The sequence below is a fragment of the Saccopteryx leptura genome, chromosome 6, assembly GCF_036850995.1.
Source record: "Saccopteryx leptura isolate mSacLep1 chromosome 6, mSacLep1_pri_phased_curated, whole genome shotgun sequence".
Lineage (NCBI taxonomy): Eukaryota > Metazoa > Chordata > Mammalia > Chiroptera > Emballonuridae > Saccopteryx > Saccopteryx leptura.
The window spans coordinates 165,627,207-165,648,559 of record NC_089508.1 but is presented as its reverse complement, the minus strand read 5'-3'; the positions used below and the strand labels follow the sequence as shown (position 1 = coordinate 165,648,559).

General features: G+C 42.7%; 1 protein-coding gene across 6 annotated transcripts in view; it reads left to right on the top strand.

Annotated features, from left to right (window-relative positions):
• The first annotated feature begins 12,795 nt into the window (after positions 1 to 12,795).
• The window catches only part of NR3C1 (nuclear receptor subfamily 3 group C member 1), a 110,651-nt gene continuing 102,093 nt past the window's right edge, over positions 12,796 to 21,353 (top strand). Inside the window, exons 1-3 of one of the 6 annotated variants that reach the window (XM_066344356.1) lie at positions 15,059 to 15,431; positions 17,754 to 18,684; positions 18,811 to 18,959. In XM_066344356.1, coding sequence (XP_066200453.1) covers positions 17,767 to 18,684; positions 18,811 to 18,959 — 1,067 coding nt within the window. In that variant the 5' untranslated portion in view covers positions 15,059 to 15,431; positions 17,754 to 17,766. Of the gene's footprint in view, positions 13,516 to 14,178; positions 14,300 to 15,058; positions 15,432 to 15,492; positions 16,008 to 17,753; positions 18,960 to 21,353 lie in introns of those variants that run through there. The other 5 variants (XM_066344352.1, XM_066344351.1, XM_066344350.1 and 2 more) reach the window with 5 other exon arrangements.

The following is a 21,353-nucleotide window of genomic DNA, read 5'->3' as shown; positions in this document are numbered from 1 at the left end:
ACCTTGAGGATAGGAGTCCACTTCATTTATCTCTAGCTCCAGTGCCTCACATATGGGCATACAGTAGGAGCCCAATAAATGTGAACTGTCTGGTAAAAGCTTTGCAGTGAGAGAGAACAAGAGAAACATAACTATTGTACTTCTGTGTGTGTTAAAAGAGATGGGGAGTGAACGTCCAGAGACCTGAGCAGAAAAAGAATGTCGGCAAGAAAAAAAGAAAGTTACCCAGATCATGCAGTTGGAGGGTGGAGTAGGGCAGGAGAGGGTCATAAATTCAAAACGAAACCCAGTCTCCTGTCTCCTCGTTCAATGCTTTGTCCACTCTATTATACAGACTTTGATGGTGCAGTGAAAGGGATTTTTGGTGGCACTGATATAAGTAAACAAATGAATCTGTGGGTTGACACAGGGCCAGCAATAAATTCACAGAAGGTAAATATTGACATCGAAGATTATATATCACTGTGTCCAGTGTGTTAGGAGAGCTTGTGTGTTCATTTTGGTTCCTTGGCAAATCAGCAAGACTTCAGACAAGTCATTCTGTTTCTCTGGGCTTTTATTTCTTTTGGCTGTAGAATTTTGCTGGTGAGAAGAGCATGTGATCAACTTCTATGCTTTTAAATGTCCTTATTTGAGCATGTTCAGCCGGATGTGGCAAATCTATGGTCCTCTTGGGTTTCATAAGGATCACATCGCACAGCACTATGTAACTTGTGTGGTTCATGGAATTATAGGACCCCCAAAGCTGTGAGGAACCTAATAAATCACATAGTGAACATTTCCAGCGAGTGGCTGAATTTCTTTTACAGAAACCCAGCAGGTGCTCAGTGAGCCTTGCTTTACAATCAATAGTAGAAGGGGGACAGTGGTTTAGTTTGAAGAAAGCTGGTGTAGTGTGTGTGTGTGTGTGTGTGTGTGTGAGAGAGAGAGGGGGGGGAGCGAGAGAGAGAGAGAGAGAGAGAGAGAGAGAGAAAGTCCTTCCTGACTCAGGTATGCCTACGTGCCCATCTCACTTTCTGCAGGGATGATAATGATTTGTTGGTTTCTTCACACTGCCAGTCGCTTGCACAGGGCTTAGTGATAAGTCATCATGAAACATAACAGCACTTAACAAATTGGCAGAGACTGTGCTTAATGCTTTCCATAAGCTAATTTACTTAATCTGTGTGAGAACCTTATGAAGCAAATACTATTATTACCTTTATTTTTTAAAAAAAGAAAGAAACTAAGATTCAGCAAGGTTATGTAATTTGTCTAAAGACATATGTCTACCAGGAGGTAGAGTCTCAAGACTATTTCAGACTTCAGCTGGAGCTATTAATAACTAAATAAATGTTTACTGAATCCAACTAATGATATCCCTATCCACCACCACGCCTAGTCCACTGCTATAGATGACAGAGGAGTAGAAAGTATATATGTGTAAAACAGTAGCAATGTTTATATAAGAATTGTGAATTTAATGCAATTAAGGGATTGATTTTCTTCAGATTAGTGGAGTTTTCCCTTCAGCTATCAGGTTTGGATTTCAAAAGCACCAATAACATAATAAGATACTAAAATATGTTCACATATACAGTACTTCACTAGACCATATTTACAGGTACTGTATTTAAGTTAATATGTTATCAAATCTACTGTAAACAAAGCAATAAAATAGAAGGCAGAATCGATATGGGAAGCAGAATAATAACTTAGGCTGCCCTAAAGAGAAACCAGGTAAGACATTTCTTTGGTTGGATTACCAGGTTTTTCGTTTGTTTGTTTTAAAACACAGCCTAAATAAATAAAGATGAAATCCTATATTGATAAAAATGAAAACCTGAGACAGCTGTAGCTAGAATGAGTGAATTCACCAAAGGTTGACATTTGCATTTATGTTGGTGTATTTTAAATACAGGAGTTTGACCATCTCACCTAGTTAATCATTAACAAGAAACTCTAGCCAAACTCGTAAAGCAGGTAAAGTTTATTTTTAGGCATTCAACTGGTTTCTTTCTCTGGCTTCTCCTTCTCTTTTGAGGTCACCCTAGATGGCTGGTAACCCTAGCCTGCCTCTCTCTTCCAGAAGGAGCTGCACCCCATGTTTGAGGCCTTTCTTTCTTAGGTCAGGGCCCTTTCAGATGCAACTGTTAAAGACCTAACTCCAACTGGTGGAAACAGACAAACAGAAATTTATTTATCAGAACGAGTAACAGTCCAGTCTAGGGTTAGCCTTAGCCTCGGGATCTATTCTAGACATTCAAATTATATAATTGAGAAACTATCTCCACATCTCTTTGCTTTTTCTTGTTTTGTGTCAACCTCATTTTGATGGAGGCTTTCAATGACAGTATATATCACTGCTCCAAACCTACATCTTACCAGCTTTTCTATTACTATTGAAGAAGGGCAAGTTTCTGAATAGTCCCAGAAGGTCTAGCATGAAGTGTCATGTGCCCATGTCTGAACAAAGACCCTACCAGGCCAGGCCTGACCCATCCATAGATTTTATGACAGGGTTAATCCCACCATAAAGACATGGACAGAATGTTCAGGAAAGGTCAGTTTTCCAAATGAAATTGATGTCCTAGTACCATATGTGGAGAGTGGATGGATGCATGGCAGGCAAGAAACAATATCTACCCACCATATGTTCACGATCAAGAACATCATAGGAGGAAGGTTGTTCATCAAAAGCACTGTTGTGTCCCTAAATAATCCCTTGCAGGTGATGCCTCCCAGTTCATGTGTAAACCAGTCCTCTTGAATTTATAATACAGTTCACACAAAGATGGATTCAGCAAAACTGGGTCCCTAAGCAAGACACAAGGGATCTTCAGATAGTAGCCAGTTCTGCATGGCCATCCATGACTCCTGCTCTAATTGAATTTTTCTAAAATGCCTAAAGGAAGAGGAAAGTAGAAAATGAGTTGGCAATGGCAACCTTTTATTTTTTTTAAATAAGCCCATTCATGTAGCTCATGTGAATGCCTGACGATTGTAATGAATTCCACTGGCCTGAGAATTTCTGTGCTATAGAAATGCTTTCACAACGCGAAGATATGCAAGGGTATTCACTGCAGCATGCCTCACAATAATGGAAAACTGGAAACATCTTACATATTCATCAACAAAAGGAAGGTTAAATCAATTATAATATAGCCAAACAATAGAAAACGTACTATTATCTAAAAATGTTGACATGAAAAGAAGCCCCAAACCTGTAAAGAATAAAGTTGAAAACTATGCAGAGCAAAATCTCATTTTTAAAAAACTGTATGTATGTGTATGCATGCACACACACATGCACAGACAAAAAGGGTCTGGAAGTGTGTGCACCGATCTTAAAGATAGTGGCATCTGCGAAATGGGATTCTATGGGGGTGAGAGTTTTTACTTTTTACTTTACATATTTCTAGCTTCTTAGGTTTGGATTTTTTTTTAAAGTAAGTATGTACTTTTTAAAGCATGTATTATTTTTAAAAAAAAATTTTAAGCCAGAAGTAATATCTAAAGTTACGTTTTGTTCTTCCAAGGCCATTCACACAAAGACAACCATTTGTCTTGGGAGCCTCCAATTTTCTTTCTGTAAAATATCTCCCCATTTATCATATTTGTAACTCATACCCTCACTCCTCACTGCTCTCCATTTGCTCTATAGAGTGACCCAATCAGGACTCATAGATTTATTAAGCATTATTTCTAATAATACTAAAAAATGATTAACTTGTAAAACATTTGTGGAATATGCTAAAGGAATGGCTAATCAATAACTTAGTTCTTTCTTTTCTCCCCCAATTTATACCCTCACTAATTCCAGACAGGATTTGAACTATTCATAATAAAATAAAGATAGATAGATAGATAGATAGATAGATAGGCAGGCAGATAGATGATAGCTATGTAGGTATAGATATATATCTCATAGGTAGAATAAAATTGAGCACTTAGAGACTGATCTGATGAATAGAAGCACATGTGATGAAATCACTGAGAAGTAAAATAGAATATGAACATCAGGAGCAAGGAAAGAGGAACAAAAATACGCTGGCCATCATTCAATAACTATTTGCTGATGGTAATTATAGGGATGGAAAACCCATCAGGCCTATGGAGCTAAAATTAATCAGCAAGTATTCATGGAGTGCCTCCTGCTTCTATTACTGGTTCTGGCTTCCTGCCTGCCCAGTGCCCAGGCTGGAGACATTTGCATGACATTCAGCTTGTCAAGACAGAAGGAGCAAAATACGAAGACAGAGCCTCGCAGCAGCCATCTCTCCCATTATGTCTGTTGGAATCACAGTCGGTGAGACAAGTTTCTTCTGTGAAAGACTATAAAACCAGCTTAGACGTCATAAACATCACTACATCACCTAAAAAGAGCCCAATTAAGTAGAAGTCCTGTTTCTGCCAAGCAATCGTCAATTCATTTTCTCTACTATTTGAACATTTTAAAGTACAAATCCACATTCTTTTTTCTATTCAAATCAGGAAGGGAAATTAGTAGGACCTGTCACAATTATACACTGAATTTTCAGGGTTCTTTCCCCTGCTGACAAACATTTTAGGGCATGACTAATTTCCTTAAAATGTAAAATATAAATATGATGTTTATGTTCTTGTGAGTATTTTGATAAACAGCTATTGTCGTGGGCGGCTGTTGTTTTCTGCATGTCCAGGATCCCCTTTCTCCTACTTTAATATAAAAGTCCAGTTATCTGGGGGGAACATTTCCCTCTCCCTCCCCCCTCCCTCTTTTTTTTTTCTCTCTCCCTTCCTTTTTTCCCTCCCTCCCTCTCTCTGATTTATATCCCATGCTTAGATGTCAGTGGTGGGCATTTGATGTAGGCATTGCCCATCGGAGTACACATCACTTGTAGCCCGTGCTCATAGTAATTGCTTTAGGGATGCAGCTAAGCCAGTGAAGCCCCTCCCAGGGACAGCCAATGAAATTACTGGGAAAAACAGTTACTAAGCTGGTAGGATGCTTTAAATGCAGGTGCTGCAGGCCACCACGTGGAGATAGCCTTGCCAGGAATACAGCCAGAACAGAGGAAAGTTAAGCTAAGCAATAGAATCTAAGACCCCACCACCACCACCACCATCCTTTTTCTTTTCTTTTTCTTTCTTTGAGAGGGAGACAGGGATAGACAAGAACATCAAGCATCTCCTGTATGTGTCCTGACCAGGGAATTGAACTGGCAACCTCCGTGCTCTGGGAGGACGCTCCAACAAAGCTATCCAGCCAGGGCTTTTTTATTGCTTTATAGAAAGACAGAAAGAGAAAAGGGGGTGGGGAGCATTCATTTGTTGTTCCACTCAGCCATGCATTCTTTGGTTGCTTCTCACGTGCGACCTGACCAGAGATCAAACCTGTAACCTTGTCATTTCAGGAAGACGCTCTTAGCCAACTGGGCTAACTGGAGAGGGCCAAATCCAAGCCCTTTTGACATCATTTGAGCCCCTGGATCCAGACTCGCACGAAACTTCCTCTGGACTTTTAAGTAAATCAATAATCTTCACTTTGCTTTAACAGTTGGGTTTCTTTTAAATGCTCCAAAAAATGTTCTGATAGAATACTAATGACAAGCTGTCTTTATAGATGTTATTTCCATGAGAAATAACCAAATAACCTGGAAGAAACTCTTTATAATTCAAGCCAGCCATGCTTACCTCTGAGAAACTCTCCCTGACCACCATCTCCATGCCCACACCTACTTCTCCTTAAACAGTTGATGGCATCTTGATGCATATGTCTGGGCTGATAATGGCTTGTCACTGTATCTGCCTCCATTTTTTCCAGAGTTAGAGATTACTGGTATGCCTTAACCATTTTATATTCCCACAGCCTTACAGTGGGGCCTAACATGTTATAGTTGCTATTTTACTGAAAGAATTTTGCTGAAGGAATAAATGAACGGGAGAGAAAATTAGTTGGGAAAGCCCCTACTATTAATAAAGATTCCCTAATTAATTGAAACCATCAATAAAATAGCTAATTGTCAGAAGACTCTAGTGAAACAAACTGATTCATCCAAACTGAATCCCAAAGGTGTCAGTCATTGGTAGCAATATAGTCGATAATCTGTCCTTTCTCTGGTCACTGGAGTTGAAGGTGTGGGTGAGTGGTTATTTTATTTATTTTTTATTCATTTTAGAGAGGAGAAAGACAGAGAGGGAGAGAGAGAGGAGAGAGAGACAGAGAGAAGGTGGGGAGGAGCTGGAAGCATCAACTCCCATATGTGCCTTGACCAGGCAAGCCCAGGGTTTTGAACTGGTGACCTCAGCATTTCCAGGTCGACGCTTTATCCACTGCGCCACCACAGGTCAGGCTGGTTATTCTTTCTTTTACAAAACATTTACTGTTTTTTAAATTCTATGAAAGTTAGTAACTTCTCTTGCAAAATGTTAAAACCAAAGCATACAACCTGCAATGTGGAGTATAGGTTATAGGTTGTACGGGAGGAAGCAGGGTAGCCAGGAGCTATCTTATAACTAGTAGGCAACACAGTAGGATGGCTTATGATGGGGTCCTTCCTTATAGCAAGCAAAAACTGTGACCAAGGTCATGAAAAGTACAAAAAGAGGCAGCACTATCTGTGTCGCACAGGGTGATTGATTGCGATAGAGTTTCAAAATTAAAATGGGCAAATGCTAGAAAAACACATCTACGTAGATTGGGTTAGGATCAAGGCATCGGGATGAATAAATAATCCCCTGATGTAGGCAAAAATCTCAATCAAATTTCTAGATGAGTAAAACTTCTGCCTGTGTAAGTTCCAGTTATGACATGTTACTGGTGTTTGGAGTTTCCCTCTCCCCACTCCCACTGCAAGGCAGTGAAGCCCGACTTACTCCATGCGTTTCAAAGATATGTACTCTAATACTGCCAGGGTTACTTCACCTCCTTCAACATGCTGCGCCTTACTCTGTTTCTCAGGTTCGGCTTTCTGTGCACTCACTTGCCTTCAACCACTGAGCCTTTCAGGATTCACCAAGCTGGTCTTCCGTGGGCATAGACAGTTTCTAAAAAGTCCATCTCTTCCAGAGAGCTGCCAAATGACCAGTTTGCCTTCCTTCAGTCTCCAAAATGCTTCCCGTCCCACCAGAGCTTCCCACGTCCACCGGCTCCGCCCCAGCGCAAATTTGCACCTTCCCCAGAAGCAGTGCCCCTGCCTTCTCACTGCTCTCTTTGCTGCCTCTCTTAGCCCCTCCACCCTGGCTCCACATGACAAGTGAAATGATCTCTCTGAATATTTAATTAGATTATGTCCACACCTGTGTTGATAAATGTTTACAACTGTTGGGGGTGGGGGGAGCAGCATCTTTGTATTTTCAAGGAAGACGAAAGTGAAACAACCAAGATATATGGTGGACCACACTCATTTTTCAGTGACATAAGTGACTTCATTGCTGATCAGATAATAGTTTTCAAGTATTGGAAAAACACTTCCTCAATTTTTTGTTATTCATAAACTAGCACACTTTTCAGTTTAATCTTCATTATTAAAATTGATTCCATCACTGTCTTAAGTAGGGACAATCAACCAAATAAATCAAGTCTGATTTGTAGTGTTCGCCAATTTCTAGAGTGTCAATACTTTGTCATGGTTGATTTCAAACCACCAAAATAGCATGCAGAGTTGGGAAGAGACACGATGTATCACACCAGTATAGAGCACCTCCAATATGCAAAACAGAAATAACTTTATAAAGCATAGAGAATAATAAAATGATGTTTTCAGCATTTAATAACTAAGAAGTAACATTTTCAGCATTTATTATCTTTGTGAAAATATTTTATGTAACTGTAAGTTTGTAAATAAGTTAATTTTTCACATTGGCCATAATTGACAACTGACTTACAAAATTCCTGAAAATTGGACAATCAACCCTGGAAAGTTGGTAAGGTAGCACACTGCTGAACCCCTGCTAACACTCCCAGGCTGCCCATTTGCACAGGTTATCTGGGGATTGAGTAAAGAGAGACAACAACAATTTTTTTTTGAGAGAGAGACAGAGAGAAGAACAGACAAGGACAGACAAGAAGCGAGAGAGATGAGAAGCATGAATTCTTCATTGTGGCACCTTAGTTGTTCATTGATTGCTTTCTCATATGTGCCTTGACTGGCGGGGGGGGGGGGGGCTCTAGCAGAGCAAGTGACCCCTTGCTCAAGCCAGCAACCCTGGGCTTCAAACCAGTGACCATAAGGTCATGTCTATGATCCCATCCTCAAGCCAGTGACCACGTGCTCAAGCTGGTGAGCCCACACTCATGGCGGCGACCTCAAGGTTTCAAACCTGGATCCTTTGTATCCCAGGCCAATGCTCTATCCACTGCACCACTGCCTGGTCAGGCCAAGTTTCAATAAAATTAGTGGTCACTTTTATTGTGATGAGTTGATGATGCAAAAATTCTGTGAGTCCCTCCCTGTTTTTCCCAACTGGGCATGGTGTTTAAAAACTGCTTTTGAGCCTCACATACTTGCTGCGAGACAAGTGGGGTAGATTCAATTATCCTTACTTTACAGAGAGAAAAACAAGAATGGTGAAAAGTACAGTACACAACTGGCCCCAGCGCATTCAGTTAAGTAAATGGCAGAGTAGGGTTTCAAACCCAGGTCTTACACTATATTGAAAATGAAACAACAGGCTCGAGAAAATTTGATTAATACTGACATCACATTTTCAAAATTGTAACCAAGTTCCTTTGTAACTGTTCCTTGTCTGATATAGAGTGCATTCCTATCTTGTTCGGGGACCCTTATACCAAGGATGTTTTGATCTTTTAAACTCCACTATTTCTAATTTAGCTTGAAAAAGTAAATTAAAAAAACTCAGTGTGACCTAATAAATAAATAGGGTGTAAGCACAAAAATGAAAATGTAGGCTTTCAAAAAATGAGCTGAGAGATTCCACCTAGAAATTGAGCAGATTGAAACAATCTCTACCAGAGAACATGGGACAGAGGAGATTAAATCAGAAGAGGAAGAAGGCTAATGACATAATGGCCAGCCACAAATGCCACAAATGAAAACAAAGTACGTAATACGAACTACAGGTATTCAGTGTGCTGCTCATTCTCAATGTCTCCAAGTACTAAAAACATTAAGTTCCTGCTTATTGCAAAACTTATCTTTTTTATCTACTGATACTTACCCTATCCTTGAATCAGGTATTGCTTAAACTAAATTCTGCCAGCATAAGGTATATAGACCTCAACACACAATACAGTGGACAAATGATGTGTTCTAAGTTGTGCATCTGAAAAGCTGTATAATTTTGTTAACCAGTGTCACCCCCCAAAAAACTCAATAGAAAGGAAAGAAATTAAAAAAAAATAATATAAACTTCACAGGACACCCACAGAGCATTTCATGCATCTGAGCATAAATTGTGATATTTTAGGTTGTTATGATGGAGTCATTGGAAGTATCATGAGACAAGACACCAGGGATGCTGGTAACAATTTAGCATTTCCCACTTGGTATGGTAATGTTAATTCCAATTACAAAGAGAAGCACCAAAGTGGAATTCATTATGAATAAGAACTTGATGTACTGCATGTGAATGGTTTCTAATGGGCTTGTCTGGCGTAAAATGCAAATACTGAAGCAGAGAAAGATGGGGCAAAGCTCAGGTGCGTTCCCTTGAACCTCTTACCTTACAAAGTTAAACAAGAAGTGTTTCCTTAAGTCAAGGTGTTATTTTTAAAAGGCATCTTATAGCGATGATAGCTGCAAAAACAATTTTTTGATGTAAGTTTTGACAACCCACAAAAGCTGCTCATGTTGGTTTAATATACTAATATATTCAATGAAATATCCTATTCAAAATGATCAATATATACAAATATGACAAAATATATTTGATTCCAATTTACATTTAACATCACTGCTTTAAAGTATGTGTGTGGGAGGAGATAGAAAGTTAACAATAAATAAAACTAGAACCATGACAAGGAATTATGCACTGTAGGGAAATAAGTCACTAGGAAGTGTCCTTATGTAAAAGGAATTGTGTGATAAACAACAGTAGAGGTGAGAATGAATATTGTATAAGCTGTGATCTTTCTTGAACAGGACTGATCTCCCTTCACTGACATTACTCAATGCATTCATCTCAACTAATCCAAGTTCTCCATTCTCCCTGGAAAACATATCAATCGATGCCCAGGACATGCTGAACTCTGGGGCCAAGGTTAGTTCTTATACTGTATACATCTTTTTCTCCCACCTGTTAAGCTATATGCTTGTCAATAGTTCCATGTGTTTTCCCCCCCTCAAAATATGTTTATTCCATTTGTGCTTGTTATTGTAATTACTTAAGTAAACATTAAGTAAAATAATGAAATATGAATAGAAAAGGAATTGTCGTTCTGTACAATCTAAATGGAACGTTGCCATGTAACCAATTACTAGATGAGGTGGGTATAAGACAACCTTCAAAGACTGAAGGTAAGGACAGGGGGGATGAATCATAAAAATTCAGAAATCTACACTCCTATTTTTTAAGTACCTTTAATGTCTTACTCCACTTTTAAAAAAAACAAAACAGGGAAGCCTGACCTGTGGTGGCACAGTGGATAAAATGTCGACCTGGAAATGCTGAGGTCACCGGTTCGAAACCTTGGGCTTGCCTGGTCAAGGCACATATGGGAGTTGATGCTTCCAGCTCCTCCCCCCATTCTCTCTCTCTGTCTCTCTCTCCTCTCTCTCTCTCCTCTCTAAAGTGAATAAATAAAATAAAAATTAAAAAAAAAAAAACAGGGAAAATAGTAACACTGAATATTAATAATTGTTAATGAGGATTAAACATTTAATATGTTCCAGGAATTAGTCTAAGCACTTCACATAATACTGAACTTGTTTAATCTCTGTACCTTGAGTTGGTACTACTATTATCATTCCCCTTTTATGGGTGATGGACACAGAGGCTCAGATTGTTAGGTTTCCCAACATGGCAATCTTCACAGAGGTGGAGGTGCCTCGGCCAGTCTGGCGCTTCACTACAGTGCTGCACTGTAGTTTACACATGAACAGACACTGAGCTCCATCCAGTCAGTGGGCTCACAAAACCTTTACACCTTTATCAAAGGATTAGGAAACAAATGTTCAATTCCAGGTTTTAGGTTTTAAAATTTAAAATTTCCACGTATAATTTTTTTTATGATTACCTTGCTTTAACTGACTTTCTAATTTAATTAAATACCATTGCAGTCACATCAGATAAAAGTCTTTGCCTGGCCTAGAAAGGAGCAGGTAAAAGACAGTCTTAAATACCAGAATGGAAGTTGGGGGGTGGGGGGGCTCCGTATACACTGGAATAGAGAGGTAAGGTAGTTACTTTTTTTAACAGACAATTTTAAAACCATATTACCAAGTGTAATTCTATAACTTGAAGACCTAACATTTGATAGATGCATTTTCCTAGTCTTTTCAATGCCTCATTTTTATTATATACATGGAAATATCACTTACTGAAGGATTACTAAATATCAAACCCAAACACCATCTCATGTGCTAACCATCCAGGCATACAGAAGTTAAAAGGTTTGCTCAGGGTCACACAGCTGGAATTTAGAATCTGCTATTTACATCTCAGATATGGTGTCAAAGCCCAATCTTAACTACAAAATTGCAATAACTGCTTCCCCTCTCCCCCATGAGGCACCAGGATGACTTCAGCATTTCCCAGAACATTAACAGTCATAATTTATTGGCAGCTTTGACCTCTTGGTACATGTATACATCTGATGAATTACTTGAGTAGGAATATATCATGATTTCATGATGTTTTTGCGGAATAATCTGGCTAAGTCCTTGTTTTCCCCTTTGCTAGGCACCTGGGGCTTTCCACCCTGGTGGTCTGTGCCTGGCCTATAGTCTTGCTCTACTCATGTTTGTCTAACTGCCCAGCACAGTTTCACAGTTGCTCAATTAATTGAAAGTGTTTGCAGTTGCAATTTTGAATTTAAAAGGATGTGAACTTTCTTCCATTTCAAGATGGTCTGCTGGACCCACAGAAAAAATGAGTGGGAATAAAGTGAATTGGGAACTTTTTAAAAATTAGATATTATTTAAAAAGCAGAGTATCTACCATCTAGAACAGTGGTAGTCAACCTGGTCCCTACTGTCATGGTGGGCAGTAGTGGAGCAACCAAAGTATAAATAAAAAGATAGATTTAACTAGAGTAAGTTGTTTTATAAAGATTTATTCTGCCAAACTTAGCAAAAATCTGACATAAAGTACTTGGTGAGTAATTATTATTATATGCTTTGACTTGCTGTAACTGTTTTATAAATTTTATAAGGTAAGTTACTTCCCTACTTTATAAATTACCATTACTGTGGAACCAGTGGGTGGTTAGAAAATTTTACTAACAGAGATACAGAAGTGGGCAGTAGGTAGAAAAAGGTTGATTACCCCTGATCTAGCATTTGAACAGGTAAGAGAAATGAGGCATATTCTTTCTTAGAGCAGAGATTCAACTAAAAGGTGGTTGTTTGGGGAGAAGTTAGATAACTTACAGTCCATATATACAGTATATATTTATATATTAAGTATTTGTATATATAATTCCTAGTATGACATTTACTAATATTTAGAAGGATAATCATATTAGCGTGTTATTTAACTGCCTTTTAAAACATGTGTAAGGTTATTCTAAGTTTGGGTTTGATTTCTTTCCTCATGCTATTATTGGTGGTTTTGGAACCCAATCTACAGAAGATATCTACTTCTAGGGCTGGAGATTTGGAAAGCAGACAAACTGGCAAGTATGCAAAGTAGGAAGTAGCGTGCTTGGGGTCAATCCTCATTTATTGTCCACTATGAGCAATCAAGGGAAAGACCTCCCTCTAGCTGACCTGCACCAAGTGAAAGGAAAAGAGAAGTCATCTCCTTCTTCATGATTCAGGAAGGGGTTTTGTTAGCACCTGGGGCGCTGGGCGTCCTTCACAAAAACTCAGAGGCTTCCAGGTTGGTAAAGGCTTCGGTTCCCTCTTCTTCTCCCAGGCAGCGAGCGCCTCTTCCTTTGCCAAGATGGCGGCCCTAGAACCGTCTGGAGGAGGCCCGTGCACACCGTCTCTGAAAAGGCAGCTTGCTACAAGCCTTTCACAGCCGACAACACGTGGGGCAGCGACTCCCCTCTAAAGGCACCCGAGGAAGGGTGCCTCCAGATGCTCCGATAGTGAACCTTTGCCAAGATGGTGGTCGAGCGGCCGGGCCGGCGTCAGCCTCCTTTACCAAGATGGCGGCAGGCGGCTTCCGGCACGCGCTTCCCCAATCCTCTTGAAGATGTCACAGCAGAGGCGGCCGCTGTCGGAGTCGGAGCGCGGCCTGGGGAGACAGCGGCGGCTGCGGCCAAGCGCCGGGACAGGGACTAGGAGGAGCTGCAGTAGCCTCCGCCCCCGGCCGGAGCTGGCAAACACTGTCACCTGTGGGGGCGCAAAAGTTACCTCCCGAAACCTTAAAGCAACACAGCACCACCTTTCCCCGAGTCAAATAAAATCACAGTATGTGCTGCACAAGGTAGGAGGCTCGGTCCCTGCGTGGCCCAAGCCCTCCGGACGCGGCGAGCCGGGGCTGGGGGCTGGGACAGGGACCTCCCGCCCGGACACCCCCTGCCCCAGCCCCTCTCCTAGGTGACTGGACAAGTGTTTCCCTCGGACTGAGGGGGCAGGCGCGTAACGGGAACAGCTGTAGGGAGTTTAATGCTGACAGTTTAAATCTGCGTGTGTTGTCTTTTATTTGGGGGGGCTGGGGTGCCATCAACACGAACCGGGTGGGCGACGCATGGAGTCGAGTACAGCAAAAGTCAAGATTCGGGGAGGGGCCTCCACGGGACGCTCGGACGCGGGTGCTGGAGGGGGTGGAAGGAGAGGTCAGGAGTTTGGGGGACGGAGGGCGTACTTCGCAAGCAACTTCCAATTTCGCTTGCAAGTTGCTTGTAGGCCTGCCACCCCCTGCTTTCCTTAAAAATGACGGGGGGGGGGGGGGGGACGTGCAAAGAAATCCAGCTCGCCGGAGCTTTTGCATTTGCCGTGCAACTTCCTTCAAGTGTGAGCGCGCTGGGAGGGAGGGAGGGCGGGGTGGGAGTTGAACTTGGCAGGCGGCGCCTCCTTCTGCCGCCGCCGCCGCCGCCTCTCAGACTCGGGGAAGAGGGTGGGGGACGGCCGGGGCGCGGGGGAGGGTGGGTTCTGCTTTGCAACTTCTCTCAGCGTGCGAGAGCGCGGCGGCGGCGGCTGCAGACCCGGCCGCCCGGACGATGCGGGGGTGGGGGACTTGCCGGCACGCGACTGTCCCCCGGCCCAGCGTACGTATGCGCAGACCCCTCCTCTGCCCTGCCCTCCCTGAAGCTTCCCAAGAGGGCGTGTCAGGCCAGCCGGCCCCGAGCGGCGGAGCCGCTGCGGCACTGTTTCCGTGCAACCCTGTAGCCCCGTGCTAAGCGACACACTTGGCGCACCCGGCCCGCGGTCGGGGGCGCGGACCACCTCCGCGGCTCTGCTGGGGGCCGCTCCCTAGCTCCCCTAGCCAGTCCGCTGTCACCCGCAGGGGCGCTGGCGGCGATCGCTGCCGAGGGACAGGGCGAGCTCCCGAGTGGGTCGGGAGTCGCGGAGCTGGGCGGGGGCGGGAAGGAGGCAGAAGAGAAACTAGAGGAACTCGGCTCTTCTCCTAAGCGCGCCTTGGGGAGACTAGGTCGGCCCCTGCGGACCTTTTTCCTGGGGGGCCGAAGATAGTCCCCTTGCACCCCGGGGGTGGCAGTGGGCTGCCCGGGTGGGGGCCGTGCCGGGCCGCGGGCATGCGGGCGCCGTCGGGGCCAGGGTGGCGGGGCCCGCGCGTAGAGCGTGGGGGTAGGAGCTGAGGCCGCCCGTGCAGTTGCCGAGCGTCGCCAACAGGTTGCACCGTTCCCCGCCGCCGCGCGGCCCCTCGGGCGGGGAGCGGCCGGGGGTGGAGTGGGAGCGCGAGTGTGCGAGAGTGCGCGCCGTGGCACCGCCTCCGCCCGCCCCCGGCTCGGTCCCGCTCTCTCACCGCGGCGGGGCGGCCCTTTCGCGTGTCCGCGCTCCCTTCCCCCTCCTCCTCCATTTTGCGATCTCGAGTCTGTGACGGGAGCCGGAGTCCCCGCCCGCCCGTCGGGGACGGGTTCTAGTGGGTGGAAGGAGACGCCGCGGCGCGAGCGGCCGGAGCGGCGAGGTGCCGGGACTGAGAACGCGTGCCCGGGAGCCTCGGCCCGAGGACAGGGGCGCGGGTCGAAGAGCTGGCTTGTTAGCCGGGAAATGCGAGACTTTCTTAGATAGGGGCTCCCCCCTCCCATGGAGAAGGGGGCAGCTGTTTACTTCCTTTTTTTAGAAAAAAATATCTCCCTCCTACTTTCACACGCTGAGTTGTTTATCGCGGCCGCGGTGGGAGCTGCGGCCGGTGGCGGGCGCGCGGTGCCTCGAGCGGAGGTAAGAGGCTGGGGGCCGGGACCCGCGCGGCGCTCACTCCCCCGAGGTACCGTTCGGGGGCCGCCGCAGAACCTGCAAACTTTTATTAGCCACGGGGAGTGGGGGTGGGGGCTGGCGAGGCCCGGGTGACGGTGACGAAAGGGCAGCGCGCGGGTGACAGCGCTGGCCTCTTCCTCTGCCTCGGCCGCCGTGCCCCGGCCAGGCCGAGAGGGAGGAACCTGAGCTGACTCGGCGAGTGGAGCTTCGTTGAGCTGCCCCGGGTTTCCAGCCTCTCGTTCCGTGGCGCAAAATCCTGGCCTCTTTTTTTTCTTTCTTTCTTTCAAGTCCCCTTCTTTTCCCTCCCATGGGGGGCTGCCCGTACATCCATTTTTTGGTGAACGCTGAGCCGCGCCTGACTTCTACTCGTCCGAGTATTTGCACGCCACCCTGGTGCGCCCGAGCGCGTCAGGGTTTGTGTCGGGGCTCCTGCGCGTCTCACTTCTGGCGGACTCGCGGGGTGTGAGTGTGTGGAAGCGCGCACACGCAGGGGGTGACAACCTGCAACTTGGAGACTTCGGCCAGGGCTGGCGTTATCAGGTAGGAGTGGGCGTGTCAGGAGAGCACTCAACAGGTCTGGACACATTTCTCTTTGAACCTCGCACCCCCCCCCCCCCGGGTTGGTTCTTTGGCGCTTGGCAGCGTTTCTCATCTGACCTGTGTAAGTTACCCCCTTTTCGGAAAAGACCCTCTCTAGCCGTGGTCGCTTTCTGGTGCGATTTTTGACAAGCTCGCGTTTGACTGTTGGGTTGCAGTCTTGATAATAGCAGCCTTGTCATGCCACTTAAGAACCCCCCCCCCCCATGGCATGCTTCATTAAGGACGATTAAGGTGCCCTGGTTATCTGCAATGTAAACTGGGGGTTAAAGCCGTTGGAGGGAGGTATCGTTTCGTTTTATGAGGCATTGTTTTGGTTTCGAGTTTGAAGGCAGCTGTCAAAGCTGCGTGGAAATTCATTAGGTTCCATTTGATACCTTGTGTTTAGAGATCGTTGTCAGATAAACGGGTGGGGAGATAAGCAGTTTATCCTCAAGGTTTGTAGTGACAAATCCCACCCTTCTCTCTACATTCATCACACTTCATTTTCCGTGAGGGCCAGTGAAGTTTATGTTTCTTAAAGTCTCTGTACAGGAAAAGTTTCCTTTCATTGGATGGGATTTGACTATAATGTCGCAAATGTGCTGATCAAAGTCTGCCCGTTTTAAAAAACATCCTGATTGTTAACAATATAATATTAACCTAACTCTCTTGAGAATAGGCGTAGGTGAAGGTTTAGAATGCTGAGAAAATTATTCTGAGCATTTCATTAATTTTTTTTAACCTGGATTTATAGGAATGTGATTTTACATTTCTGGGGTTTTCTTTTGTTCAGTACTTTGATATTGGGAAAGGAAACATCTTAATTTGGAGATATGTTATTTCATAGAGGGTTCTAAGCAGTTTCAAAGAAATGTAGGTTCATCTTTATTGTGTTGTACAAGTTGAGAGGCACTGCATTTGTTACATAAGTGAGCTAAGGTTGTAGTGAAAAGCTACTACATATTCTTTTCTGCGTTTTAAAATCTAAATTTTAGTTGGCCGATTTACAGTGTATTTCATTTCGCATGTCCAAAAATTTTAAGACAGGCTCTATTCAACAGGTACATTCAGTATGCAATATGAGTTAAAAATACGGGTCTTTTCCTAGTCTATCTGGAGATTAGCATATCATCATTGTTTATTTTTCAAATAAAATGTGCGCGGTTGTAATAAAAGGTTTGAATTTGTGACTAGCTAGTAGGAGGGATATTTGGGAATAATCAGAAATAGAGAATTCTAGCATAGTATTTATCAAATTTTATGTGTATTGATTCTCAGAAAAACAAACAGCCTTGATTGAAGAGAGGCAGGAATTTTAATGATCATACTTTTTTCAATTAAATACTTTGACATCAACTTGAACCTTTAGAATAATCAGATGTAATGAATTATAATGTCTATAATTAACAAAGTTACAGTTGTATGAGTGGCAGGATGAATAGCCAAGCTTAGTTTGATACATTTTTCTTCTCAGTCATGCAAATGGACTGCATTGTACTTTTAAATGAGGCACGTTGAATGGGAGCTGGGGACCTGGCTTTTTTATTCTGGAAGATAGAAACTACTCTTCTGATAACAAGGAATTAGATTGCGAGTTAACTAAAAGGTTCATTTAACAGGCTCTTATTAATTGGATTATGGAGATAATGTGACTTTATTAGCTCATGATGTTTTCCCCTTCTTTTTTTTTTCCTTTCTTTTTTGTAGCTGATACTCATTGATGGACTCGAAGGAATCATTAAGCCCCCCCAGTAGAGAAGAAGTCCCTAGCAGTGTGTTTGTTCAGGAGAGGGGAAATGTGATGGACTTCTATAAAACCCTAAGGGGAGGAGCTACTACTGTGAAGGTTTCTGCATCTTCATCCTCACTGGCTGCTGCTGTTTCTCAGTCTGACTCGAAGCAGCAACGACTTGTGGTTGATTTTCCAAAAGGCTCAGGAAGCAATGCGCCGCAGCCAGATCTGTCCAAGGCAGTTTCACTCTCTATGGGACTGTATATGGGAGAGACAGAAACAAAAGTGATGGGGAATGACCTGGGATTCCCACAGCAGGGCCAAGTCAGCCTTCCCTCTGGGGAAACAGATTTTCGGCTTCTGGAAGAAAGCATCGCAAACCTCAATAAGTCAACCAGTGTTCCAGAGAACCCCAAGAGTTCAGCCTCCAGTGCTGTTTCTGCTGCTTCCACAGAGAAGGACTTTCCAAAAGCACACTCTGATGTGTCTTCAGAACAGCAGAATTCAAAGAGCCAGACTGGCACCAATGGGGGGAATGTGAAGTTGTATACCACAGACCAAAGAACCTTTGACATTTTGCAGGATTTGGAGTTTTCTTCTGGGTCCCCAGGTAAAGAGATGAATGAGAGCCCTTGGAGATCAGACCTCTTGATAGACGAAAACTGTTTGCTTTCTCCTTTGGCAGGAGAGGATGATCCATTCCTTTTGGAAGGAAACTCGAATGAGGACTGTAAGCCTCTCGTTTTACCAGACACTAAACCTACAATTAAGGATAATGGAGATATTACCTTATCAGGCCCCAGCAGTGTGACACTGCCCCAAGTGAAAACAGAAAAAGAAGATTTCATCGAACTCTGCACCCCTGGAGTAATTAAGCAGGAGAAACTGGGCCCAGTTTACTGTCAGGCAAGCTTTTCTGGGGCAAATATAATTGGTAATAAAATGTCTGCCATTTCTGTTCACGGTGTGAGTACCTCTGGGGGACAAATGTACCACTATGACATGAATACAGCATCCCTTTCTCAACAACAGGATCAGAAGCCTGTTTTTAATGTCATTCCACCGATCCCTGTTGGTTCAGAAAATTGGAATAGGTGCCAAGGCTCCGGAGATGACAACTTGACTTCCTTGGGGACTTTGAACTTCCCTGGTCGATCGGTTTTCTCTAATGGCTATTCAAGGTAAAGTTGTTTTCCTATTTCTTACATCTGAGACAGACTGATAGATTTAAATATTCATTTATTTGTATGTGTTCTCCAACAATTAATGTGCTTCATGTGAATAATTTTAAGTAGTCTTTTAAAGTAGGCATGGTAGAAAACCTAAGTGATATTTCTGTACATAACCATTTCAAGTGTTTGTCTGGGTATTGACATTGAGTATCCCATTGGCCAGTGGTTGAAAATGTTATCTAAAAATTTTAAATACTATTTCTCATTAACATGTATCTTAAGTAAAAATTGTATAAGTCCAAGGGAGTGTAATGTCTGCAGATATAACATGTTCATTGTGTGTGTTCAGCTGTTTCAGAATATGCTCACAGTACAATGAAAAGTACCCTTCATACTTGACACAGTCAAAAGTCATGCTGCTGCATTTGCACACTTGTGAAGTGTTAATTTGGGGAGATTAAAGGGTTAAAAACTGGAGGTACTAACAATAAGTCAAGCAGTGCAGTGTTCCCTGGACCCTAGTATTAGACGTGGGACTTGCCCACAGAGTTCCTGACCTAAAGAAGCCAAGTTGTATTGGCTGATCAATCTGTTTAAGAAAGGAATTGGTGGCAACATGATGCAAAACAAAATTTTACTTTCAAATGTTCCCACAACTTCTCAAATAGGTAACTGGTGGCCGGCAATGTTAAGCTTCAGTCCTCAACTGTTGTTTGTAGTGTTTCTCTGTCTTTTTTCTCAGTCATGTATATGTATATTGACGTTTCTTTTTTATAAACTTTTAAAAAAATCGATTATTTTTTAGAGAGAGATAGGAAAGGAGAGTGAGAGAGAGAGAAACATCAATTTGTTATTCCACTTATTTATGTATTCATTGGTTGATTCTTGTGTATGCCCTGACCGGGGCAACTTTGGTTGGGACGATGCTCTAAACAACTGAGCACCTACCTGGCTAGGGCCTTTACTGACATTGCTGTCTGACCTCAAGAGGATCTGTTAAAATGGAATTTCTAGGAAGAAGTTCTCAATTTAGATGAACCTGTTAGTAGTGGTTAAGTTCTCTACCCATAACCCTCATCCCCCAATTCTGATTTTAGGTATGACGGAAAATATAAAAATGTGATTGTAGAGACACAAGCTTGATCAGTGGGGTTGGGTTTTTTTGTTTGTTTTTTGAAAGGCATAGCAGACAGTGATTTACTCATAAGCATTTCAAGTTTTTTCTTAAATATTAATGATAGTCATTGTTTCCATTAACTAGTCATTGAAGATTTTATTTTAAACTCTCTTTAAAATACTTTTTCTTTTAAAGGGATGTCCTAACATCGAGGTGCCTTTTTATTCCTTCTTTCAATAGCTTTTCTTGTTGGGAAAAAATTTCAGACTATGTTGTGTTTCTTTAAAAGGCTTAGTTATTTCTTTAAAAAAAAGAAATAACACCCTGGTTCTTGTGTGTCTTAGTGTAAATGATTTACTAATCTATTATTTAATAGTTATCTTCATTTAAAAGAATACTACTTCAACTTTGTATTACTATCACTCAGAATTCAAGGTTTAATATGTTTTTTTAATTGAATTTTACTGGGGCGACACTGGTTACCATAATTATACAGGTTTCAGATGCCCAGTCCTACAGCACATCTCTGTACACCGTGTTGTCTGTTCACCCCCCCCCCCCCAATCATTGCCATTTATCACTCCTATACTGACCCTCCCCCCTTGACAATCTCCACACTGTTCTGTTCATGAGGTGGGGTTTTTTTTCCTTTTAATAAGGAGATTTGAGATTTTTTTTTAAATCACATAAACTGTTGTGTTTAAATGTTAAAGACATGCCGTGTTTCAAATTTTTTAATCTCAAATTTTTGGCAGTGAAATTCATGGTTGAATGTGCTTGGTTGATTTGACAAAGCTATCTATAGGAAATTGTTACATCGATTTATATAAAACTCAATTGAACAAAGTAAAATAATATATCTTTGGAAACTCTTGAGATTATTAATGCATTTTGTTTTGATAATCATCAGGTTGTTATCATTTTCCTTACTAAAAAAAGGCAGGAACAATACTTATTTTCCATTCAAAATGAACTTTATTAAACCCATAAAACCTGGGATCTAGAGGGTAAGTCAGGTGAATATAGTTACCTATAGATTATTATAACACCTTTTATAGTAATTTATGGCATGTAAAGCACCTTCACATATTTTTAATTTGAGCCTCACAGCAACCCTCTGACTCCAGGCAAACCATTGATGATGTGGCTCTTTCAAGATCCCTTAATACCAAAAATGCAGTGATTATTTTTATGCCAGTATGTGATTTGAATTATAACCAGTAGTTTGTGTCCTCATGAAAAGGTATAATATTTTATACTGGATATTTTGGTAGTGTTTGAAAATT